The following is a 26294-nucleotide window of genomic DNA, read 5'->3' as shown; positions in this document are numbered from 1 at the left end:
GTGACGACCACCGCTACTACTGTTTCTGGGATTGCCATTTCATAACTGGTTACTACAGCTAGCACAGTGGAGAACCTGGCAGCAAAAGTAGCTACCACAGTTAATTAATCTTTCATTCTATTGGGCATGACAAATTTAAATCAAGTTATATACATTTCAATTGGCTTTGAAAGTTATAAATTTATAAACTGAAGTTCCATTTGCTTTTGGGATACCATCTTACAAGGACTCCAATTTGCAGTAAGGCTTGTTAAGGAAGGGAATGGCTCAGTTGCCTTTAGCCTACCAGCTATGGGTGGGTTATGACTTCTGTTGGTCTTTTCTGTGTCGAACACACAGATTGCAAGCCCAGCACCACTTAGAAATCTTTGGCAACAGTTAACTCTGCAGCTCTCACACAATTGAGCCTGTATGATAATGAATATTCAGAGATGGGTAATACCTGGGGGGCGCTCACCAACCTAAGACAGAACGCCTGTGTGGCCTGGACAGGTGTCTTCATGATGGACAGGTAAGGTGACCTGCTGATGTCCCACGCAACCTAAGTCAGAAGCTCATTTTTTAGTAAAAGGGGGGGGGGGGGGGGGGGACCTGTAGGGCCCTGGCCCCTGGTGTGGGTAACTGTTGCCTTGCTTGCTGACCTTGACCTTGATATCCTCCCTATGCTAATTCCCTGTGAGATTCCACCCTCGTGAATGCTTGAGGGAAGTTCCTTGTCTGTGTATCCTGCATATTGGGCATTAACTGCTTAGATGCAAGATTGTAACATTGACAGTGAGATTCTCCCATTGTGCTGTAAGCCTGTATTTAAGACCTCCTCCCTCCTTCAATAAATAGCATTCGGCATTAAAAAAACAAAACAAAATAAATAAATACATCCTTAAAAAAAAAAAAAAAGCTGGGCAGTGGTGGCACACGACTTTAATCCCAGCACTTGGGAGGCAGAGCCAGGTGGATCTCTGTGAGTTCAAGGCCAGCCTGGTCTACAGAGCAAGTTCCAGGACAGGCACCAAGACTAGAGAAACCCCGAAAAACCAAAAAAAAAAAAAGGGGGGGTGGCTCCTGAAAGCCAGAGGTGATACTTGTTCTGGATGGACAAAAGTCAGCTCTGACACACTAAGAAGGGGAAGGTCTCATGACACCCAGTGTTAAAGTGAATCGAACCTGCACTAGGGAAGAAACAGGACTCCCAAGCAAAAAGGACTGCATGAGGAGGTAACGAGGTGCCACTGTGTCCAGCAGCTTATTCCATGGTTCCCAAGTGCCCAGGGACCCCATGCAGGTGAAGGTGCTAAAGATTCAGTCCAGACAGTGAAAGTCTCCAAAGAATATTTTATTCGGATCCTTGGTCAGTTATGTTTTGGGTTGATTTTAGGTCATGAGTCCCATGAGGAATTCTGAAATTACACCGGAATACAAAGACCAGTGTTAAAACCTGACAAAAAGTTTTCCCTTGAGAAACAGCTGTGCACACCCAGAACCAAGGGTTGCTCAGCTGCTGCTGCTGTCACTGGTGTCAGCTGTGGGATGAAATCGAGGCCTCAGTCTCTGAGCTTTGACTGCGAAGCTGTCCTTTCAGACAGAGGGGTTACAAAGGTGACTTTCCCTTGAAGTCCTCGGTTTTACAGGTAAAAGCAACACTGTTACATTTTGTATCCACAGAAGCTGGTAGGACCCAACTCCATCCCTAGGCAGCGGGAACCAGTAGCTATTTTCACTGTTGGCCTGCCCCAGGGCACTGTGGGACCTGGAACCCACTCTAAGAGACAGCTCACTTGATGGCTTGTGGCCCAGGCCTAGAGCCTACTGTGGGCACAACAGTTCCTGAGCTCTGCATAGCACAACAGTACAATGGTTACCAAGGCCTAGGTCACTAGCTCAGCCGCTTGTGGGACCCATGCGCAGTGCTCGTCGTCCTTGGAATGGCTCCTGGACCTTCTGACTTCATTCTTACAGGCCCAACCGGACCAGTCTCCTTTCCTACGTTAGCTTCTGAATGACTCCATCTTTGCAGGGTGACCAAGAGCTCTCAGGTGACCTACCTTTATTCCTAGCTTCAAAGCAACCTGCCAGGGCCTCTCAAGCCCAGGAATGGGTCATGTATCAATTCCCACAAGTCTGCTCAGGAGAGGTGGCCAGCAGGTCAGAGCTGATGCAGCTTCCCCCGCTCGGTGAGCAGTGTCATAGCTATGGCATAAAGGAGGTAGCCTAGGACCAGAAGCAAGGAGCAGGGCAGGGGCCCAATGCAGAACAGAGAAGACACAAAGAAAGCCAGCAGGAGCAGGAGCAGCGTCCTGTAACTGCCCAGGAAACGCAGGCTGAGCCTGGGGCCCCGGGCAGGACTGGTTGCCTGCCTCCGCCCCACAGGGCTCAGCAAGTGTCTGTTGCTCAGGGCTGGCTCAGTGAGGTGATAGCGACAGAAGCTGCCGAGGAAGTCATTCCGGGAGCACAGAGCTGCCATCTGGCCTGCAAACTGAGTCACAAACAAGGACGCAGCAGGTTGGGGACAGCAGAGAACCCTCTCTTCCAGGCTGCTTCCCACGGGCTCATTCTCCACCCAGACTCCCGGCAGGATCAAGCAGGACCATTAGGGGAAGGAGCACTCTCTGGAAGCTATGTCCAGGAGCACCCCCGCCATCCCTGCTGCTCACTTACTCTGCGGTTGATTGCAGAGGACAGTCGGAAGAGTGCTCGGACCAGACTGGTGATTTCATAGCTCCGGATGGGCTGCAGCTCTAAGTCCCCCTGATACTCAATTTCAAACCTTCGCAGACCGTTAATGATCTAGAAACCCAGACAGTGGGAAAAGCTTCAAAAATATACCTTTGCAAACAACACAGGCAAGAGGGTGGGGGAAACCAAGGACAGATCATGTGACCATTATGTGCCCCTTGTGATAAAGGTGGTATCAGCGCAATAGTGGCCTATTAGCAACCTACCTGGTAGCGGCCCAGGGGTGTAAGGATGAGTCCTTCTTCCCCCACAATGCAATCTGGTAGCTGCTGCTTCCCATTCTCATCCCGTGTGTTCCCCAGGGCAAGTGTGAGTTGGGCCAGCTGGGCTTCACTTAGCTACCAAAAAGAAGACCTCTGCTTTCAGGGAGAATTTCAAAGGGAAGGAAGGGAAGGGCACTTCACCCCCACTGGAGGGAGTCCCTCGGAGAGGGAACTGTGTAGGACATACTCGGAATATCTGGCGCAGGTACTCCAGGGCCTTCTCCAGGTACTCATCTGTCTTGCGGACACTGTCCTGACCCATCTCATCCAGGTCATTGCCTGGGTAGCAGCTGTTTGGGTCTGTGGCACCAAAGCCCAGCCATGACAGGAAGGAACGGCTAGCTGGACTCTCCGCACACTGATCAGAGATGGACTTAGCAGTCTGTTTGGCCTGTGTGATGAGCTGAGCAAGGCGCAAGACCTGCGAGGGAGGCACAGGCATGGCAAAGGGGCTCAAGGGGCCACCAAAGGAGGTGTCACCGCCACTTAGGCAGGGTGGCCCAGGGAACCAGCTCTAGGAAGAGTGCTCACCCAGAGGGAAAAATGGACTCTTATAATTTACGGTGTGGACGGTCTTCATTATGAGAAAACACTAGCCGTTCCTGGGAGAGGAGGGCTTGGGGCATCAGTACCCAATCTCCCTTTCTTCCCTGGTTCAGCTGGTCATTGCTTCAGAGACCTCACACTAGGGTGGACCCTTGGCCACTCACCAGGGTCCGGACTCCAGGACCAAACATTGGGGTGTATTTGTAGTCCTGACCCTCCAGGCTGTAGACGTGGCTCTTCACCTTGAATGAGGCATCTGTCACAACTGGGGGCCATGGTGACAGGAAGCTGCTGGTGACCGTGAAAAGCCGATGTTGGCGGTGGGGAATGATGAGCTCTGGCTCCAGGAACAGCTGCTCTCCTAGAAAGCAAGCAACAAGCCGAGGCTGGCACCTGCTTCCCAGGAGCTCCTGGTGGGATTCCAGACCATTTTCCAGGATCCCGAGGAGCTGTGACAACGCTGTACCTCCAAGCCTAGCAGAGCACTGTCTCACGGGGTTGTAGCTTGAGGACCCAGCTCCAAGAGCCAGGACAGCAACAGCGGTTCTGAGAGAGTTGCAGCTCAGAGCTCTGCTGCCCATCTCGCTGAGCTCAGACCAGCATTACCTGGCTGCCAGCACTAGGAATGGGACATTCAGCCAAGCTCAGAGCTTCTGATGCACCTCAAAGGTTCCCAAGCTAGCCTGTCTCACGCCACAGTGCAAGTCCATGAGCCACGCAGAACCCTTTCGTTCCTCAGTGCTGCCCGTCAGCAGCTAAGGTCCCAGCTCAGTGGGGCTGGCCCAGGCCTGAAGACTCACCTTTCTGGATCATCTCGGTCAGGTTGGGTTGAGCAAAGACCTTAGCCACTCGGAAAACCATGAGGGCATTCTTGGGGCTGACCAGGTCTGTGCGGAGCGCACGATTCAGGAAGCTCACAAACAGCTTGGTGTACATCAGCAGGTTTTCCTGGATGAAGGGTGCCCTGGAGACAATGGCAGGATGGGGGCCAGTCAGAGTAAGACTATGGTGTAGGCCTCTTATTGGAGACAGAAGCCACACTGGCCCTTACTCCTTACCGCTCACCCTCCTGACTCGGAGCTGCTGCTGCCATACAAGGGAGTCACAGATATTAGGCAGGAGAGGTGTGGAACACCTCAGTCCTCTGGTATGACCCTTCTCAAGAGAGCCATGGGCAACACAGCAAGGACTGCTTGAACAGATGTGAAGGGCAAAACTGGGACCCAGGAGAGGAAAGGCCACAGTAACCCCACCACAAGGAAAATAAGGTAATGGGGACAGAGCAGTTGCTCTGTGCTGGTAAGGGTGAAATGGGGACCTTAGGGATGACCATGGAGCCAGGCTAGGCCAAAGCAAGGGGACAGGGTTCCAACGTCACTCTCTACCAATTCTGTAAGACCTGAAGTCCACCTAGTTCAGCACCTGTCTGTCCAGACAGCTTCTGCTCGAGGGCAGTAGCGTCATTGGGGCAGGTGGGCGGGGGTGCTCACCATTTCTCCGAGACACACCGTGGCTGGGAATCACTGCTCTGCACCTGCTTCTCAGGGGCATACCTCCATGGCTGTAGGTAGCTCAGCCACATCTCCAGGACCTGGTGAGGGAAACATGTGCCCTGAAGGCCTGTGGTTGTAGGTCAGTGTACTTGGCTTTCAGGAACATCCTTTGATGGTCTGGACCCAGCTCCAAAGATAATCCCTGAAAAGATCTATGTCCTAGTTATAGGGCTAATGCCCTGCTGGGCTCTAGACTCTTCCCCAGCTTCAATGTAGACACCAGTAAGTGGGCAGCTCTTCCTACATCCTTCCAAGAACACACTACAGGAACTCAAGTACCTCATGCCAGCCCCTTAGGGAAGATTGTGGGAGCTGAGCATGGCTCTTCTGTACCCAAGGGCCAACAGAATGACAAGACTCAGCAAGACTTCCTCTCTAAGGCCTGCGATGCTAGCTCCTGTCAGCCCACCTCACAGGCTGCCAACATCCCGGCATAGGGGCACCATGAGGGTGAGGGCAAGGGGCAGTGCTTACAGCTCTGAAGGAGGCATCCAGGGGCCAGTGACCAAAACAGTGCTGCAGGAAGACATACAGCTTCTGCTGGACAAACCGCGGCACAGCAGCCCTGTGGGGACAGGAGGCTCAGGAGCTGTCACTTACTCACAGGGCCAGCCCTGGCCTGTGGGTACACTGTAGGCAACACTGAGCACTCGCTGAGGTAAGATCTGTTTCTAGCCCTGTTCTCCAGAAGAACCCGAAGGTCAAGAACACAGTCTATAAGTTCCTTTGAAGTCAGACTCTGGCACCAGCCTGCCTGCCTGCTGACTGAGGTAAGTCGTAAGACGGAACAGCAAGGCTGTGAGGTCCGGCCAGCCAGCTTTTCTCACTGCACAGGGAACATCCAGAGTAGTGGTTCTCAACCTGTGGATCACGACCTCTTTAGGGTCACATATCAGATAGTTTTACATTAGGATTCATAACAGTAGCAAAATTACAGTTATGAAGTAACAACAGATAATTTGATGGTTGGGATCAACACAGCATGCGGAACTGTATTAACGGGTCACAGCATTAGGAAGGTTGAGACCTCTGGTCTAGAGGGAAGGCTTTGGGAGCAGAAGCAGCCAGGCAGCCCCAGCCTTCTGGCCTCCAACAGGCCAACAGTAGACATAAATAAGGGAAACAGAGGCCTAGAAGCCTTCCACATCTACACCCACCGCTTGAACTCCTCCAGGGGGCTGGTGGCATGGGAGTGTGTTGATGGTGAGGCCTGGTCTGCCTTCAGGCTGTTGGCAAAGGCGTGTAGGTGCTTCAGCAGCAGGCGGACCACCAGCACGTGTTCCTCAGTGGGTGTGAAGGACTCCTAGGGAGAAGGAGGGGGTGTCAAGGCCAGACCTGACCTACAGCACCTACTGCTCATGGTCTGCAGCCCACAGGAGACAAGCACCAGGCTGGGCAGGTCACCTCGTGCTGCTGGATCTGACTGACACCAGCTCACAGCACCAAGGCAGGTGGCTCTGTGCCAGCCCTGCGTGGGTACCCTCAGAGACTGCAGCCTGTGCTGGGCCTCAGGGCCCTGCCTCTTGCTGAGCTAGAGGGTGGGTACAGGGTGGGCCACTAGCCTACCAAGGCTTTGGACCCAAGGTTGGCTACCTCCCAACATGTGCAAAAAGCTCACCTTGCTCAAGTGAGGGTTTCTCCCCAGTTCCTTCTCCAGCCACAAGCCCAGGCCCACCCGGCCGCCTGTGTAGTCACAGCCAGATGGGACTCAGCCCTGCAGGGCCTCAAGTCACTTCCACCACTGCCAGCAGACCTGTAGTCAGCTAACGTCCCCAGGACCAGAGTACTCCCAAGCTTGTGAGGTGAACTTTATACACAACACAAACACAAATCTGTGTAAAAAGGACCTTTGATTGGCTCTCAGCCTCTGAGTGTAGGTGGCGCTTGTGGGAGGCAGGACTGAGTCCAGTCAGATACAATCCCCCTCCCCCGCATCCCTTGGGCTTTGATGACTTGTGGGGTTAAGGTGGGCAAAGGGCATGGCCTGTGGCACACAAGAGCCTAGGAGACCACGCACAGGCTCTGTGTACAGCACTGTCTCCTCAGGCCTCCCTGCCATGAAAACGCCTCCCTGAGGAGCTAGGCACGGTGGCATACACCTACAATCCCAGCCTCTAGGAGGCAGCGATGGGACTAGACCATCAGAGCCTACACAGCAGGCCAGCCAAGGCTACTCAAGTGAACTGTCTCAAAAATAAAGAAAAGGGAGAAAAAGGCCCCACACCCAGGTCACACCACACAGCTAAAAGGAGGGCTGCTCTCTTCTGCCTACCTAGAACTTCTGAGGAAGAACTCATGACAGTCTACACGCTCTGAAACAGGAGCTCTAACCTAATTCCCACTCCGCAGCGTGAAGAGCTGGGGCCTGGGGGTCTTGAAGATCACCATCCATCACATCAGGGGCTCTGACCTCAGGAGGGGTCATCTCCAGAGAGTGCCATAAAGCCAGCCTGGCCTCCTGAGGGCTGAACCCAGGCCTAGAGCAGCTTTGCCAGATCTCAGCCACTGAGCTGCACCACCAGCCCTGGGCTTTTCCAGACAGTCACATCATGTGGCTCAGACTGGCCTCAAAGTGGTAATCCGCCTACCTCCTCTTCACAAGTGCTGATCTAGCTTGGTCTAGACAACACTTCTTGTCTCCTGCCATGAAGTTGGCCAGCACTAAAGCCATCATCAGATGCACCCCTCTGCCACTCTGGACCAGCACAAAGCCCTTTTTTTCTTTATAGTTGACTAGTCTGTGAGACTGCTGGTAACAGAAAACGGACTGAACACACATAGTCACACAGACTAATCAATAGTAATGACCATTAGGTAGGGCCACGGTTCCCACTCTTTCTCCTCTACACACAGCTCCTCTCCTGACAGCTGTCCTGACATCCCGAGCAGTAACATCAGCTCAAGCCCTCAGCTTAGACAGCAAACAGCACTGGCACAGGAGCTGCAGCCCATCTCTCCCAGTAGCAAGCACCGCCTTATCTGACCCAGCTTCTTACGCAGGTTCTAGATGACCGACCAGCCCCGGGCACCCTTCCCAGTCAATCTCCCCACCTCTCATAGTGGGGGGCTCACATGCTGGGGGCATCACAGGTGTCCCAGTGCCATCTGTACTTCCCAATGACAGAAGGATGTGCTCCCAAAGCCCAGGGTGTTTCCCACTATGTCCAGCCTCCTCAGGCACATCTTCATAGCTCTTGCCATGGGGTCTTCCCTGGAAACCCCTTCACTGCCCTCCCATGGGAGCTCATCACTGGCTGCTGCTTCTGAGCAGGGACCCCACTGTGAGAAGCATTTATTATCCCATGCCAGCACACTCAGTAGCCAAGCCTGGTTTTTGCATCTTTGCTCAAATTCAATGTCAACTGTTAATGCTCTTCCCCAGGGTATACCAAACTCAGCCCTGTTTGGGAGTACATCTCCACATTCCCACAGTTTCTCACAAATCAGCCAACTCCATCCCCCCAAATCCCTGAGGTCTGATTCACTCTACTGACCTCAAATCTGTTCATGCATTCGTCATTTCTGCCTAAGCAGGCAGCAGTCTCCACAAGGTCACCACCTGCTCTCATTTGCCTCTGAATGAGTCTGTAAGGGGCTGGGACTCAACAGGACTGACAGCCCTAAGGGCTCTGGGGGAATCCCAAGTTCTTCCTACTCTCTTGTGATACAGCTGCATCCTTCAGGCTGGGTAACAACTCTGAACAGGGTAAGAGCCACATCACACATAAGTCCTCTGCTTAGCAAGGGTAAGTCAGACCACTGTAAGGCTCCCCCACAAATCCCGAGAAGTTGAGACAGCTCTGCAGGCTAGGGGCTTAGGAGGAAGATTCATAATCTATGGCAGGCCAGGCTGTGTGTCTCACATAGTCACGTGGCTACACACCAAAACCAGGCTAGCCTGCAAACCTTCTAACATATGGGTGTCCTTTTGCTCAGGACTCCCTCTTAAGGACCACAGCAGACTTCTGGGAGACCCTTACTGTGGCACTGTACCAACACACACTCTTGTGCCCACCTTGGGGCAGGGGGAGGAAAGAAAAGGCCAGTACTTGATAGGCGTGGAGGGCCTGGAGGCTGGGTTGGGCAGGGCTGTGGAGGGCGCTGGAGACATTGAGTCGGTAGTGTAGAACCTCCAACTGAGAGACAACAAACAGAAAGGCCAAGAAGAGGCAGATTGGAGGACACGGGGTGGGGAAGGGAGGGCAGGAGAGGACAGGGGAAGGGAGATGGGGAGAGAGAAAACATGAGGAGCCCAGGAGAAAGAACAAAGAGAAAAAACAAAAAACAAGAACAAAAGTTCATCAGTGGCAATACCCAACAAACTGCCCAGCAGCCCTGGGTCTCCCACAGGCAAGCCCCAGCTGAGATAGATGAATCCTCAAGATCCCCTACACAGCTGTCTGTCAGCCCTCACAAGATCCCCTACACAGCTGTCTGTCAGCCCTCATGAGATCACCAGGAAGTCTTAGGCCACTGGAGCTGCAGGCCTCAGCAGCTCTGAGGTCTGCCCAGTTCTGTTTTTCCAGATGTGTAACTCTGTCCACTGACCCTACAATGACAACATGTGGTTTTATATATATATGATAACAGTGTACATAACAGCCCAGGATCTCACTGTCACTGGAACATCTGCTGCAAGCAAGGCCTAGCAAGGTGAGGCTCAGAAAAGAAACCTGAGCCAGGCACAGGACTTGGGGGGTGGGGGTGTACAACTGGCCTTCTATATATATGGGATCCACACAGACTTGACCAACCTAATTTAAGATATTTTAGAAAGGCATCTCTCTGGAATGTGTACATGAGGTATTGTAAATATTCTGTTTTGAGACAGGGTCTTACACTGCAGCCCATGTGGGCCTGGAACTTCCAATTCCTCTGCCTCAGCCTCTGGAGTGCCAGGATTACAGGCACGTTGTAGGGAAAACCTTAGAGCAGGACAGGTCAGTTCTGTGCAAGAGCACTTTATACAACGGAATTAATGATGCACAGATCTGGGAATACCAAGGAGCAAGCCCTAGGCCGTCCCTCAGGCACTGATTGAGGAAGCACTGAGGACTTCCATGGGTTGACTTGAGAAGTGACAGAGACCTTGCCTAGCATGTGTGAGGCCCTAGGTTCAACCCCCAGAACCAGGAGAGGGGAGAGGGGATCTGTTGACCAAGTCAGTAGATAAGGATAGAACAGAACCAATTCATATACATCTAAAACCCACAAATACCCTCCATTCATTCATGTTCTCTCCAGTCTATGAAGATGGGCCTGGCCTGTCCACCAGGTTGCACTCTGTCCCTACACTGGAAACTGCCAAAGGAAGGGTGCTTCCTAGCTCCAGCTGGGGAGACAGACTTTTCTACTTCTTGTCTCTCAGCACAGGGTGCTCCCAAGGGAAGGAACCCCCAGGACCCTGACAGAGTCACATCCCCCCCAGAGGCTAGAGCAGCCCAGGACAGCAAAGGGAACAAACAGCCAAGCCAGCAAGCCTCCAGGCCCCACCCAACCACCCTCTACCCTAGCTCCCTGTAGCACCACTGCCTGCCAAGGCACTCCTTCCTCAACACACACCCAATGCCAGCACACTCATGCCCCACCAAAGCCAGGCCCTACCAGCATGCCCGCCAACTGCAGGAGAGGAAAGGATGGACTGCCAGACACCGAGGAGCCTCCAGTAAGGGGAGCCAAGGCCCTTCTCCTCACAGGCTTCCTTTGTGCCAGACCCAGGCTCACCACAGTGCTCCCAGAGGAACCCCACAGGGCAGGTCCCCTGCAGGCCACAGCCAGCACTGACCCCAGGCACTGGGAGTGAACATGTACTCTGGACCCAGTCTGAGCAGAGTAAGATCTCAGATGCCAGATTTTCTGCATGTGGCAGTCAGGGCTTGGTAGGGACTGGAAAGGATTTCTGGAAGGTATAGTACAGGCCCCAGTAACAGGATGGTGATATGAAGGAGAGCAACTTCTGCTGCTGTCTTTCCTGGTTTCCAGCCATTGGAAACCTCTGGGTTCTATGTTCTGTCTCAATAGAAGGCAGAAAAGTACAGTCAGCCAGGAAGCATCAACCCTCCACACACAGCTCACCCACCCAAGGTCTGGCCAAGAGGAAGCAACTGTGGGGACAAGAGGGAAGTACTCTTTCACACAGAGAGGACCCACTGACCCTTCCCTCTGACCATGGAAGACAGACTCAACAGGAGACAACCCAGAAGGACCTTTCTGGTTGGCTCGAGGGCAGGTGTGGCTTCCACTCACTGGAAAGACAGGAAGACAAGCAGCAAAGCCAGCCTGTCTCAGCTAGGTCAAGCCACATGGACAAGGCTGAGCCAGCTGGGGCCTGGGAACCTGGAGAAGCCCAGTACCAGTCTTCTGTGTGCTAGCCTAGAGCATGAACAAGTCTGGCTGGAAGCAGGAAGGGTATCACAGGCTCTCTGTAGTGCCCAAGGTCCAGGAGGAGTCTTCAGCCTTTCCCTGTCTTCCTTCTCCAACGTGATGCTATGAATGGATGGACATCTGGGGGGCTCTGCACTTGAGAGTAGTGGAAGAGTCTCCACCTTCAACACAGCAGAATGTTGGAGTCACAGAACTGGCTACAGGGACGCTGTGGTAGCAGTATCCAGGGCTCAATACTGAGTTACAGGCCATACTTGTCAATGTTTTAAAGGAAGTGCTGGAGAATTCACCTGGCAGTGACAAGATCAGTCTACAGAGTAAGGAGATACAAGCAGCATCGTATGTTGGTGCTGCCTGTGTGGGACTCTATGACCTACAAGATCCACCAGGCCACTCACTACCTGAATGCAACTGTCTACTCTGACCAGTCCACTGGAGTACTTGCCCAAGGAACACCACCACCAGGAGGGTCCAGGGACTTGACCACCTCCACCTATCTCTCTGCAAATGAGTGTGCTATCCAGGAGAAGGCAAGGGAAAGGCTGAGGAAGTGGAGAGGAGGAAGAAGCAGACTAGGCCACATGCAGGAGGGTTCCAGAGCCCACACATCACAAATGGCTACTTGCTGATGCTCTGCAAATCAGAGCAGCAAGCAGGCAGAAGAGGTCTATGGTCACCACAGCATGGAGGGCCTGCTCAGGGCCACCTGAAGAGCATCAGGGCCCTACGGAGGGCAGAAAAACTGGACATGAGTCTCAAATAGACCTAGAGATTTCTCCGTCCCAGAAGACCTGAGGCACCCCGTGGTGGCAGGGACTGTGGAGGGGACAGACTCAGGCTCAAAGGTCACCTCTTACGCACAGTATCCGAGTGAAGGGTGAACAATGGGCTTCTGTTTCCCTCGTCAAAGCTGGGGTAAGCAACTCATGCGGACAAGACACAGCAGGCTAGCAAGGGCAGGAGACAGGAGGTGGGTGAATAACCACAGAGACATACCTTGGCATGAGGGGACTGCATTTTTTGGTACATCTCCAGGGAATAATGATGAAGCCACATTTCAACAAAAACCTGCAGAAAAGACATTAACTGATCAAATTGACAACAGGGCACTACACCATTTAATGGTGAAGAAATCTTTCCAACAAACGGTGCTGGAAACAGGCTGTCCGCGTGTCAAAGAAACAAGCTGCGAAGAACCCAATCCCACCCACAAGAATGAATGCCAACAGAATGCCAGTCTAGGCACAAAAGCCAAACCGCGAACTCAGAAGGAAACATGGGGGCAGCTCTGGCTATAGCTTCTTTGAAGTGACACCAAAATTAAAAAAAAAGGAAGAAGACAACAGGAATGTTATCAAAATCAGAGCGTTTGTGCAACCAAGATACTTTTACTAGAGTGAAAGCAAACTACGAAACAGGAGAAAATACTTGCAACCCTCCAACCCTTACCTAATAAGGAATTTCTATGTAGAATACATAAATTTAAAAAATTAGCCCAATATCAAAAGCAAACAAAACCAAAGCTGGGCATGGTGACGGGCATCCCTGCACTCAGGAGACAGAGGCAGACAGACCTCTTCAAGATCAGCCTGGTCTACATAGCAAGTTCCAGACTGGCCAGAGCTACATAGTGAGACTGCCATTTAAAAAAAACAACAACCCAGGCTGGTTGTGGTGGGGAAAAACCTCAACCAAAACACCCAACACTCACAGTCTAATTAAAAAATAGACAAAGGTCTCGAAAAGACAATGCTCCACCTATGATAGACAATAAAACAAAGAGACGGCCACATTGCTAACCACTAGGGAACAGCACCTGCATACCTACAGCAGCTATGGCAATGACTCAGCTCCTCAGCGCCCAGCACACACCTGCTGGTTTACAAGCACCTTAACTACTGGTCTAGAGGCTCTGTTGCTCTCTTCTAACCTGAACATGGTGAAAAAAGGGAACTTATGTACTCTACTTGGGTGAGGAGGGGGTAGCTATAAAACATAAAACAGTAGTAACCAGAACTACCATGTGACTTCACAATGCTATTTCTAGATACTTTATATCCCAAAGATCTAAAAGCAGGGGCTGGAGAGATGCTCAGTGGTTATGAGCACGGGCTGCTCTTCCAGAGGACCTTAAGTCAGTTCCGTTCCCAGCACCCACTCAGGCAGTTCAGATCCAAAACTCTTCTGACCTCTGTACTTAAATGGCACATACTCACACATACATATACACATAAATAAAAGTAAAGCTATGCGGGGCGGTGGTGGCACATGCCTGTAATCCCAGCACTTGGGAGGCAGAGCCAGGTGGATCTCTGTGAGTTCAAGGCCAGCCTGGTCTACAGAGTGAGTTCCAGGACAGGATCCAAAACTACAGAGAAACCCTGTCTCGAAAAACTAAATAAATAAATAAATAAATAAATAAATAAAAAAGTAAAGCTAAAAATAGATAGTTGTACATCAATATTCATAGCACACTAATATTCCCAATAGCTAAAAAGTTGACATAACCCAAATGTCTACAGATGAATGCATATAGCCATACAACAGAGTGTTACATGACCATTAAAATGAGAGATTTGTTGGGCAGTGATGGCGCACGCCTGTAATCCCAGCACTTGGGAGGCAGAGGCGGGTGGATCTTTGTGAGTTCGGGAGGCCAGCCTGGTCTACAGAGCGAGATCTAGAGAAACCCTGTCTCAAAAAACCAAAAAAAAAAAAAAAAAAGGCTGGAGCGGTTAAGAGCACTGGCTCTTCCAGAGGTCCTGAGTTCAATTCCCAGCAACCACATGATGGCTCACAACCATCTGTAATGAGATCTGGTGCCCTCTTCAGGCCTGCAGACATATATGCAGGCAGAACACTGTATACATAATAAATAAATAAAATATTTAAAAAAAAAAAGAGAGAGAGATAGATTTTATTTAGAGACAAGGTCTTACTATGCAGTGCAGGCTGGCTTTGAACTAAGATCCTTCTGTCTCAGCTATCTAAGTCTGGAATTACCAGGATGTGCCACCAAGTTCAGCAAAAAGAAGGAAAATCTGATCATGCTAAAGCAGACCAGTCACATGAAATACTCCACACCATCTAGATAAATCCTCCAGAAACAGGTGCCTGGAGCAGTCAGACTGATAGAAACAGAAGCAAATTAGTGCTTCCTGGGGCAAGGAGGAGGGGGATGGAGAACATCACTAAAGGGCTAGTCTGTTTTTCAAGATAAAATGGGTTTCATCCTGTCCCTCAAAGCTTAGGGAGCACCGTGGACTATGGGGCTAAAGGACTGTTCAAGCCAGAGGTCAGGAGAACTGGAGTCCAGTTTTCACACGACAGTGGCCTCCTAGGGCTACCATGAAAATAAAGCAAGAGGTTTCTAAAAGCACAGGACTCCATATTCCACTTGTGTACAAGTGGGACTGAATTCCAGCCCATCCAGTTTTCTGTCAGGAGCAACACTGGCTACCACAGGAGCCCCAGAATCCAGTACTGCACAAGCTGATTTTCTCCAGACACTGGGGCATGGAGGAGGGCAGCGCCACTCACTGAGTGTCCTGCCACTTGTATCTCCTGCTCAATGTCTGGGAGCTCATTGCTAACCAAGGTAGAGGTTCTGAGGGCTCTCACCATGCAGCATCATACAGAAATTTCTGCAGCATATCTAGCATATGGTGGTCACAGGAAACCAACCCTAGCAACACGGGATGGTTTCAGAAGGGGACAAGGTAGGGCACGTGGAACATACACACAGATGGACCGTTGGAAACTAGATGACTGGTGAATGAATATCTCCTTGTGAGAAAAGCAATACTGTGGACAAGGGAATCTGGACAGAAAACACTGTCTATGACATTTAGCTTACAAGAGTATATCTGTTTCTCCTCATCTGCTTTCTAAATACCACAGCAAGAAAATGCCATTTAGATCTAGCCCCCGGTTGACTAGATGTCTTTGGGGTCTGCCCCACAGGGTAGAAGGTGTTAGCTAAGCAGTTTGCTCTGAAAGAGAAGCAGGGACTGGCCTTTGTTTTTACCTGGAGTAGAGTTTCTGACCGCCAGATCTCATGGGACGCAGGATCTGCATTCACAGATGTCTGATGAGAGATATGTCGCTTTAAGAGGCTAGTGTGGAGACCATAGGAAGCAAAAGGCATGGCTGGAGTCCTAACAGGAGATACAGAGACAACAGTAAGTTAGGGACCCCTGCTGACACCAAAATCAATGATACCAATAGTCAATTACAACATACTGAATCACACAGTGCCACAAGGTCCATACTGATACACTTGTTATCCTTACTATACCCTGTCCACTTAGCAAATGAGATGCTAAAAAAAGGGATGAAATCAGAAAGTCACAACTTACGATATGCTCTATTAATAACTGTGTAATTGAGAATAGCAGATGCTAACATAAATGATAATTTGACATTCTTCCCCACCAAGTCCTTGATCCAGGTACAGAGCACAGATCTGAATTTACAGTAGAAAAATCTGGTTAACATCCTTAAGCACAGACCAAGCAAGCACTAACGGAGCACAGGGACAGCAAAGATCTGATAGGACACTGGCAAGAACTTGGCATTACTACTGTGGTGTTCTGCTTACTTGGCCCAAGGAAGGGAGTACCTACTACACTCACCCTGCAAACACACCTAGGGACCTCTGCTACAAGCAGGAAGCAAGAGGAATAAGGGATAAAGAGCTACAGAGAGGACTTCTGTCCTGGTTGGTTTTTGTCAACTTGACACAGCTAGAGTCATCTGGGAAGAGGAGACTAAATTGAAGAAATGGCATCAGACTCCCTGTAGCAAGTCTGTCAAGCATCTTCTTGCTTAACAGTTGACACAGGAAGGCCCAGCCCAAGGAGGTGGTCCTGAGTGCATTAGAAAGCAGGCTGAGCAAGCCTAGAGGAGCAAGTCAGTACACAGCGTTCCTCCATGGCTTCTGCTTTAGTGCCGGCCCTGACTTTCCTCAGGGACAGATGAAATAGACCTGTCCTCCTACACTGCTTTGCTCATTGTCTGGATCCCAGCACTAGAAACCCAAGACAACAGTGCACAGTGAGCAGCCGCCAAGGACCAGATTCCAGCCAGCAGACATGGGTAGGGTAGCTGGTGGTGAACACTGGACAGGCTCTCAAGATCTGATGGCAGCTTGGTAGCACACCAGCTTCCCAAGGTGGACAGACGCACTGTGCTCGAGCAAGAAGACTGTGAGGCCTCTAGGAAACACAATGGAATAGCAAACAGTCCAGAGAAGCCAGGCACATCTGTAACCCCAACACTCGGGAGGTGGAAACAAGAGGGTCATGAACTTGAGGGCAGCCTAGGTTACAGTGTGAGCGACTGGACAGGACAAAACAGACAGAGAGCCATAGCTGTGTCAAAAATTTGGAAATCCAGGTTTAAAAACTTATGAATGTTCTATCTGGCAACTTTTCTGTAAGTGGATTACTTCAAAATGAAAAGTTCAAGCAAGCCACAAACCAGGCCCAGGCAATCACTTAGCACCCAAATTCCACCTTGGAGAAGCCCTCTTCCCCAGCTACAGCACTACCAGAGTATCAGGGTCAGGTCACTAGCTGTCACCACCTCACCCCCCAGGTCTACCTCTATATTCTGAGGACATCTGCCCACATGGTGAGTTTTAGATGAAGGCATACCTGGTATGCACATACCAGCAGACATGGCTAGACCAGAATCTGCATCAGTGCCTGCCTATAGCCTGCTAGATCAGGCACTGGGTCAGTGAGGTCAGGGAGGGAGCAGAGAAGTTCAGACAATTCCTGCTAGGTCAGAAGGGTTCCTAAGGAGGACGGCCAAGAGGCTAAGGGCCCATAAAAACCTTAGAAAAAGCAGCTGGAGAGGCCCCAATCCACTCTCAAACTGTAGTCATAGCATACCTCCAACTTGTGGAGTACAGCATCAGGCTTAGCTTATGGCCTGGCACAAAAGGCTTTTCAGCCCAGGCTCTCCCCTTTGACTGATTCATATGATCATCTCTTTTGAATACAAGACAATCCTTCCCCCTCCACTCTATTCATTGCTTTGGTAGGACTCAGACCCCATCTGCAATGAGGGCTACTCCATGGTAAGGCCTTGTCAATGAGGCCAGAGACAAGCCTTACCCCTTCCTGTCTTTGTTAGGGCAAGGGACGTTGAAAATTGGATGGACCCCAGAAAGGTTGGGGAACCTTGGACACAGATACCAATACTTGACTGGGCAATGCCATTAATGAGGCCACTCCCAGTAGAAGGACCAGGTCTTAATTGTCAAGACAGCCTTACCTGGGGGCTGGTGAGGGGCTGGAGCCCCCTGGACTGGAAGCAAGTGGTGGAGGCACACTGCCTTCGGTGGGCAGGAACCATGACAGGTATCTGTCCACCAGGATGAAATAGGCACAGTCTGAAGTTCGGACATGGAGGGACATAGGCACGGGCTAGGAAAGCAAAATTGTTATTAGTGTCATGAGCATCCATGGCAGAACCCTGGCCCCACTGTGGGATCTACACAAGCCACACTCAGAGGTGTCCCTTCTGTACCTTCTGAGAGATGAGGCTCAAAGCAAAGAAGAACATGTAGTATTCAAATGGGTCTGACGGCAGTGTCAAGGGGCAAATGCGGAGGCAGCAGAGCCACCTTCAACCCCCCCACACCTTGGGCCAACAAAGGATACTGAGGGCTAGGTTCAGGCCTAGGCCTCCGGTAGGAGGAACCTGGATCTTGTTGTGGTACAGAGGGCTGTCGGGGAGGACATTCTCCTGGATGGATGCCTTCACAGGGCCCTGCAGAGAGAGGCAGGTCGGTGGGCAATCACCAGCACAGCTGTTACAGCCTTCGGGGGATCTACTGAGACAGACAACAACACACAGATCCTGCTTTATGGATACAGGGTCTGACCTCTGGGCAGGGCTTGATTTAAAATTTTTCCTCTAGTCCTCATAAAGCTTCACACACACAAAGGTAAGAACTGAGTGTTTTTGAGTCCTACCTCATGTTTCTCAAACCTCCTGAACATCACCTTCCCTGAGGTCTGGAGCTCTGAAGAACAGAGCAACGCAGTCACATGGGCCAGCTGCTGCTCAGGCCGCAGTACAACATAGTCTCCATCAGCAATTTGTAGTGAGCTTTTGAAAATGTTACCACTGGAACTTCTAAGCTGTGATACCTCTAGGACCCTGAAAGGTTCCCTGCCCACTCACAGCACAGCCACCGGTCTGGGTACTCCCCAGTGTTGTTCACCACCATGGCTCACTCACAGGAAGGCAGGAGACAGGGAAGTCAAAGCTATAGTCTTCAGCTTGAAGCTTGTAAACCAACTTCATCATGGGGCCACTGAACATGAAATTTAAAAAGGAGAGGAGTCTGTCAGCATGAATAAGTACTCAGCCCTTCTCAAGCAGGAAACCCACCTACCTTGGGTCTAGAAATTCCATTGCTATGCTGTACTCCACAGGGCTCACACGCCCCTGGAGGCATCGGAGATTCCAACCAACAAGGACACCATCCAGGCTGCCAAAGATGCTCTCCACCAGCCATGGGAAGATGGCATGCAATTCCTGAAACAGTACACAGTAAGGCAGCTGGCATGCTCACTGAGGACCAGTGCCCATCCCTGTCTCTGTTCCAGTTTGCACCATATACTACCTGCCTGAGGTCACTCTGAGACAGACCCACAGAAGCTCTGTTCAGCGGTGAAGAGCTGTGAATTCTTCCACTGGCCTCATTTTACACACCAACCATATATTGGGGTCAATTAAGTCAGCCTTTGACTGAAATATGTTTTAAGATTTATTTTTATTATTTTAAAAATTATGTGTATATGTAGGTGGGTGTGTGCTTATGAGTACAGGTGACTGTGGAATCTAGAAACACTGTCAGATATCCTGGAACTAGAGTTACAGACAGCTATGAGCTGCCTGACCTGGTTGCTGGAAACTGAACTTGGGGTTCTCTGAAAGAGAAGCAAGTGCTCTTAGCACTGAACCATCTCTCCAGCCTTCCTCACCTCCTCCACCAGTGTTTTCATTTTGTTGAGACAGTCTAGCTACATAGTAGGAGGGCCTTCAACTCATAGAAATCCTCCTGCCTCAGCCTTCCAATTGCTAAGACTACTGTCAGTGTATACCACCATATTCAGCCAAGTATAGCATTCTTCAGGGACTGGCGGTGTAATATGACGACAGAGCACTTGCTTCTCACGTGTGAGGCCCTACATTCAATCTCCAGTATCACAAACACTAACAAAAACAACAACAAACAAAACTCCAATGGGGACAGAGAAAGCTTAGTCGGCAAATGTTTATCACACAAGCCTGAAGACCTGAGTTTGATCCCCAACACTCATACAAAAAGAGAGGTGTGGTGACACATGCTTATAATCCCAGTGCTGAGGAAGCAGAATCCCTAGGTTTGTTGGCCACCCACCCACCTAGCCTAAAACAGCAAGGTCCAGGTCCCAGTGAGCCCTGTCTCAAAAAACAAGGTGGACAGCTGCTGAGGAACAATACCTGATGTTGAACATGTATACCTGCGCACATACACATATACACAAACACAGGTCTACCTCCACACACATGAACACCATCCCCCAAAAAACCTTCTGATTTTAACAGACTTCTATTAAAAAGGAGAGATTTTTTTTTCCCCCGAGACAGGGATTTCTGTGTAGTTTTGGTGCCTGTCCTAGATCTTGCTCTGTAGACCAGGCTGGCCTTGAACTCAGAGAGATCCACCTGGCTTTGCCTCCCCAGTGCTAGGATTAAAGGTGTGCGCCACCGCCACCCAGCTGAGAAATACTTTTTTTAAAAAAATCAAATCACTGCCGGACAGTGGTGGCGTACGCCTTTAATCCCAGCACTCAGGAGGCAGAGCCAGGGGGAATCTCTGTGAGTTCGAGGCCAGCCTGGGCTACCAAGTGAGCTCCAGGAAAAGACGCAAAGCTACACAGGGAAACCCTGTCTCGAAAAAAAAAACAAAAAACAAAACCATACCAAATGACTGAAATATAACAGCAGTATTAATTTGTTGTCTAGGCCAACTTTTTGGCCTCAACAATTCTAAGTGTGTATTTATATTCAAGTTTTCAATCTTAGTACTATGGATATTTGGGGCTAGATACTTTGTTGTTGTTTTTGAGACAAGGTCTCACGAAACACAGGGGGGCCTTGCTATGTAGCCTGGCCTTGAACTCCTGATCCTCCTGCCTTCCAAGTGCAGGGACTATAGCATGCATCACTATGCCAGGCTTTAGACTGGGTACTTTGTTGTTGCAGGGAGCTGTCTTGTGTGTTGTAGGATGTTTCAAGCATTTCTGGCTTCAATCCACCACAGACACATTAAAGATTATGGGAGATACCAAAAAGGAGTTGCAGGTAAAGCTGTACCTTGGCTGGAAAATCCTCAATGACTTTCACCAAGTCTTGGCAACGCTGAGCAAAGGGCTTATTTATAGAGTCAGCTTTCAGGCTAGCCTAGAAGACAATGTGAAAGAACCATAAGCAGACTTGCCACACAGCATCTGCAAATAGTCTGCTTAACCAGAAGAGAGGTGCCAGCATTGGCTCTAGCACTGTCTGCACCAGGGGTTGCATCAAAGGCCCACAGCACGCTTCTAAAAGAGAGACGCTATAATTCTACCACCTTTAGACCAAAACCTCTCAGGCGCTCCCTTAGGCATCCTATTACTTCAGAGTGCTGCACTATCAAAAGGGAACTGACTCCCACTGGCCCACAAGTAGGGACAGGACCCCTGTTGTACAGGGACCTTTCCTCAGTTCACAGGTGTTGAGTTTATACACAGGAGATACAAACTTCCCACCTCCTCAACCACGATTGTACCACTGAGATCATCAGTAAGAATGGACAATAAACACAGAGAACAGAACTCTCTTTCTCTCTCCCTCTTTCTCTCTCGATTTTTTCGAGACAAGGTTTCTTTGTGCAGTTCTGGCTGTCCTGGATCTCACTCTGTAGACCAGGCTGTCCTTGAACTCACAGAGATCCGCCTGCCTCTGCCTCCCGAGTGCTGGGATTAAAGGCGTGCACCACCACCACCACCACCCAGCCACCTCTTTTCTCTCAACCAGTGGACAGAAACTTACTGGAGTTACCACCTTAAAAAAAGGCAATAATGTAATTGTATTATAAACTCAAAAAATAAAAGAAAAATCACAAAAAATTAAGGTAATCTGAAATACAGATGGCCTCTGCCAATTCAATACTCATCAAGACAGCAGATAACCCAGTGAAACAAATACTCAGGACAGAAAACATGGAGTTCTGCTGAAGTCACGGGATGTGGGAGAACATCCATGACTCCAAGGAGAAATGGCCTCTGGACAAACAGAGATCAGGAGGTACTAGACTTTCAACAAACAGGCTTGGGCCGAGCATATCTAATACCCTGACCATTGCCAAACAAAAAGGGACAGCATGGGGCCTGTCTCAGAGAGGCAGAACTGACTGTTAAGGCCATGGGCTGAGCCAGTTGGCTCCAGAAGATACACTAAGGAAGAATATTCCTTTTTTCCTTTCCTTTTCTTTCTTTCTTTCTTTCTTTCTTTCTTTCTTTCTTTCTTTCTTTTTCTTTTCTTTTTTTTTGTTTTGTTTGTTTTTTGTTTTGAAACAGGGTTTCTCCATTTAATTACTAGCCCTGGCTGTCCTGGAACTTACTCTGTAGATCAGGCTGGCCTCAAACTCACAGAAATCCACCTGCCTCGGCTTCCTGAGAGCTGGGATTCAAAGTGTGTGCCACCACTGCCTAGCAGGAAGAATATTCCTTTTTTTAAAAAAGCCAGGTATGGGGGCTGGGGATGTAGCTCAGTGGTAGAGTGCTTGCCTAGCAAGAGCAGGGCCCTGGGTTCGGTCCTCAGCTCAAAAGAAAAAAAAAAAGCCAGGTATGGTGGCACACACCTTTAATCCCAGCACTCGGGAGGCAGAGGCAGGCAGGTCTCTGAGTTCGAGGCCAGCCTGGGCTACAGGGTGAGCTCCAGGACAGCCAGGGCTGCACGGAGAAGCTGTCTGGAAAACAAAGTTCATGAGACGTGCCTTCGGGGACTGACGTGAGCAGTCTTTTACCACTCCTATCTGCCTCACATTCTGCTCTCCCAGCTTCAGCCTATTTTTTTTTTTGTTTTGTTTTGGTTTTTCTGAGACAGGGTTCTCTGTGTAGCTTTGCATCTTTCCTGGAACTCACTTGGTAGCCCAGGCTGGCCTCGAACTCTTTACACTCTTCCAGCCTCAGCCACCCCAGTACTGACTGAATCAACTAACTTGGTGAATGAGGAAATGAGTTCAGAGATTGAATGCATGCAGCATCCTGCACTAAGAGAAGGCATAGTAAGTATACTAACACTGATTTTGGTGTTTTTCCCAATATAATAATAAAAACAATCCAGTGGAGAGTTTTCAACTCAGCTGAGTATGGTGGCACATGCCTATTATAACCCAGCAGCTGGGGAACTAAGGCAGAAAGAACTAGACTTCAAGAGGCCTGCACAGCCAGGTGTGGTGGTGCAGCCTTTAATCCCAGCACTCATGAGGCAGAGGCAGGCGGAGCTCTGTGAACGCAAAGCCAATCTAGTCTATATTGCAAGTTCCATAGCAGTCAGAGCTATACACAGACCCTGTCTCAAAGACAAAAAAACAAAAACAAACAAACAAAAAAAAAAAAACAAAACAGAGGGCAGCAGGGCTCTATAGCAAGACTCTTGGTCCCCCTAAAAATGAGTCCTTCAAATCAGCAGAAAGAAATCCTAAGACCCTCGCTATAGAACCATCACAGCAACCTTCCAAAGGCAGCCGACACTTACCAGGAGGAAGCTGGGCTGTTGCAGGTGAGGGAACGCCATAGCAGCCTTTGGGAAGTCAGAAATGGCTACCTTAGGGAACCACTGTGGAAAGACAAAGACAAAATCTCCACATCTTCTACACAACCGATTATACAATTTCACAATGCCCAGGAGATTTTGGACTCAGGACAAATCACACCACATATTCCTTTGATTTCTAAGATGCAGCAGGAGCTAGCTTTGTGGTGGCGACTGCTTGGTAATGCTTATACAGCACTTGCTAGATGCCGAGATTGGCTCTAAGGGCTTTCCATTTATTTCCCTATCTAATTACCAGTGACAGGCAGCATCCTTAACTATCCCCAAGAGTCTTCTGTGGATATTCAATCAAACACCCACCTAAGCACTGTTGTAAAGAGGTTTTAAAGGACGACTGAAGCACAATGTTGGTGGACTTCAAGAAACAAAGCAGAGCTCAGCTAGAAAGTCAGAACCTCGAAGAAACTAGAACTGAGAGCTACTTGAAAAGCTTGGAAGAGATTCCTCCTTGCAAATTAAAGCAGATCTTGATTGGCCCTTCTAATGCCTTAAGCAGACACTTCACATAAGTGGGCCTGGACCTGTGACTATGTAACTAAGAGAAAGCAAATACAAAAGGTGCTAAATTAGGAATAATGGAAAGTACATCATCACAATAACCCCACGAGGCTGACACAAATAAGGAAACAAGTAGAAAACAGCAAGATTTCTCAACACCAGCCAAGATTCCAGTAAACTCCTTAAAATCTTATTTGAGCTGGGTGGTGGTGGCACACGCCTGTAATCCCAGCACTCAGGAGGCCAGCCTGGGCTACAGAGCAAGATCCAGGAAAGGCGCAAAGCTACACAGAGAAACCCTGTCTCAGAAAAAAAAAAAAAAAAAAAAAAAAAAACTTATTTGAAAGAGAAGGGCAGAGCATATAACAACGCTCTTTGCAACATATGAAGAGCAAGTTCTAGGAAGGAAGGCTTTGAAATGGCCACCAAAAATTAGGAATAGCTCGGCAGCTTCCTACCTCTCTGTGCCCGTGGTCAGAAATACTAATTATAGTTAGAAAGAGCAGAGGCTAGCCTGGTCTACAGAGCGAGATCCAGGACAGGCTCCAAAGCTACGCAGAGAAACTCTGTCTTGGAAAACTAAAAAAAAAAAAAAAAAAAAAAAGGAAGGAAGGAAGGAAGGAAAGAGAGAGCAGAGAGGAAGCCTGCATTCCACTGAAGGACTAGTGGTATTTTTCCTGGCACAGCTCTGCCCACTACCAGGAGTAAAGGTATCAACGTGGAACTGGAGGTCCGTGAGTAGAGAAGTCCAGTAGTAGGAGCTGAAAGCAGTTGCGGTTTTGAGTGGAGACCACCAATCTTTGCCATTTGGCGAGAGAGAATCACTTCCCAGTTTTTTCCAATTCTTAAACTAGTATCAGTTTCAGTGCTGGCCCACATAGCAAACGACTCCAAAATGATCAGGGCAGCATAAAATTGTGGATTATTTGATAAGGACAGAGCTCTAGAGGAGACAAGCAACTCTCACAGAAAGCAGGCAGCTGAAAGTGGAGATGTCAAACGTGGGTCTTCCCACGAAGAGGGCAACGACTCTTAGCCACAAGCTTTTAGACCCTGTCAGCCACGCCCCTTGTCAGTGTGCATGCAGTGCTTCCCCCGACCCCTCAATACCCACTTTCCTCAGGCGCTGCTTCCAACTGCTTTTGAGGTTTATAACTATTGTGAGTCAACGCTCTCAGGCCAAGCTTATCGCGCCACAGCCAAGACCTCCTTTGGCTGCTCTATGATAAGCTGCGGCTTCCCGCATTTGTTGATCACAACTGTTCTACACCGCGAAGTTTCGAGACTCGGAAACCGAGGCTCGGAGAAACCAGAAGGTAGAATCTGGACCCATGCTGAGTTCTACGCCCAACATCACTCGCTAAGCCCAAGGTTCAGTTTTCACTCCAAGTCCTCCCTCCCTCAACGCCCGCATCGAGCGTTCATCGAGCCCCTACCGGGACCGGCCGTGAGGACCACGCAGGAAGGCGGCGGAAAGGCATGGCCCCCGGGGGAGGCGGGAGGGTGCAGCCGGGCCCTCCGCTCCCCGCCGGCCCGCTCAGGGGCTGCCGGGAGGCCCGAGTCCCACGGCTCGAGGAGGAACAGAGTCGGCCTCGGAGAGGACTCGAGGAAACCGCACGGTGCCGGGCTCCCTCGCGCGCGGCTCCCGCCACTCACCTGCCGTGCTGATCGCCCAAACCTCGAGCCTCTCAAAAATAGAAGCCGCCATTCGGCCACTCGGCGCCGAAATGTCGTCATCAAGCTGCGCCGGGCGCCACGCCCCCTTGGCTTGGTGGGAGGTCTGAAGTGCGGAGGAAAGCGAAAGGATACCCTTCAAGAAAAGTAGATAGGCAAGAATTCCTGTTCCGGCACAGGAACAGCCCAGAGAATTAAAAATGGGATTACATTACATTAAAAAGTTTTGGGTTGGGGATTTAGCTCAGTGGTAGAGCGCTTGCCTAGCAAGTGCAAGGCCCTGGGTTCGATCCTCAGCTCCAAAAAAAAAAAAAAGTTTCTACAAGGGCTGGAGAGATGGCTCAGTGGTTAAGAGCACCTACTGCTCTTCCAGAGGACCTGAGTTCAATTCCCAGCAACCACATGGTGGCTCACAACCATCTGTAATGAGATCTGGTGCCCTTTTCTGGCATGCAGGGACACATGCAAACAATACTGTATACATGATAGATAGATAGATAGATAGATAGATAGATAGATAGATAGGTAGGTAGGTAGATAGATAGATAGATCTTTAAAAAAAAAAAAAAGGTTTCTACAAAGGCAACTGAGTAGAGGGAACAGCCAGCCTAAATCTTTTCTAGCTGTACTTTGGGGAAGAGGATGTTATTAATATCTAGAAAGTATAAAGAACTACAAAAATTAAGCACCCAAACTACCAATCAATAAATAGACAAATATGAGCAGACCGTCGTTCCCCCACCCAAAGAAACACAGG

General features: G+C 49.8%; 1 protein-coding gene across 2 annotated transcripts; it reads right to left on the bottom strand.

Moving 5' to 3' along the window:
- Positions 1 to 1312: 1312 nt before the first annotated feature.
- On the bottom strand, positions 1313 to 25577 carry Smpd4 (sphingomyelin phosphodiesterase 4). 2 transcript variants are annotated; one of them, XM_036196246.1, is made up of 20 exons: positions 25520 to 25577; positions 23288 to 23368; positions 20861 to 20947; positions 18891 to 19033; positions 18734 to 18809; positions 18151 to 18259; positions 18017 to 18069; positions 17762 to 17913; positions 15507 to 15636; positions 12476 to 12547; positions 9145 to 9231; positions 6253 to 6398; positions 5570 to 5660; positions 5033 to 5133; positions 4343 to 4506; positions 3707 to 3903; positions 3184 to 3417; positions 2940 to 3071; positions 2656 to 2784; positions 1313 to 2473 (listed from the first exon to the last, which is right to left on the bottom strand). In XM_036196246.1, the coding sequence occupies exons 2-20, from the start codon at positions 23324 to 23326 to the stop codon at positions 2144 to 2146; spliced, it is 2472 nt and encodes an 823-aa protein (XP_036052139.1). In that variant the 5' UTR covers positions 23327 to 23368; positions 25520 to 25577; the 3' UTR covers positions 1313 to 2143. The 2 variants fall into 2 exon arrangements, with proteins under 2 accessions (XP_036052139.1, XP_036052140.1); XM_036196247.1 differs by lacking the exon at positions 9145 to 9231.
- Between the last annotated feature and the right edge of the window lie 717 nt (positions 25578 to 26294).

The sequence above is a fragment of the Onychomys torridus genome, chromosome 8 (genome assembly GCF_903995425.1).
Source record: "Onychomys torridus chromosome 8, mOncTor1.1, whole genome shotgun sequence".
NCBI lineage: Eukaryota > Metazoa > Chordata > Mammalia > Rodentia > Cricetidae > Onychomys > Onychomys torridus.
This window is presented reverse-complemented; position numbering and strand designations above follow the sequence as displayed.

Bases quoted from the DNA above. Each gene is read 5' to 3' on its own strand.
- Smpd4 (XM_036196246.1), bottom strand. From the start codon at position 23,326: ATGGCGTTCCCTCACCTGCAACAGCCCAGCTTCCTCCTG. The intron at 12,548-15,506 runs GTAAAAACAAAG...TCTTTTCTGCAG, and splicing joins GGTCAGAAACTCTACTCCAG to GTTTTTGTTGAAATGTGGCT. The intron at 3,904-4,342 runs GTGAGTCTTCAG...CTTGCTTTCTAG, and splicing joins GACCGAGATGATCCAGAAAG to GAGAGCAGCTGTTCCTGGAG.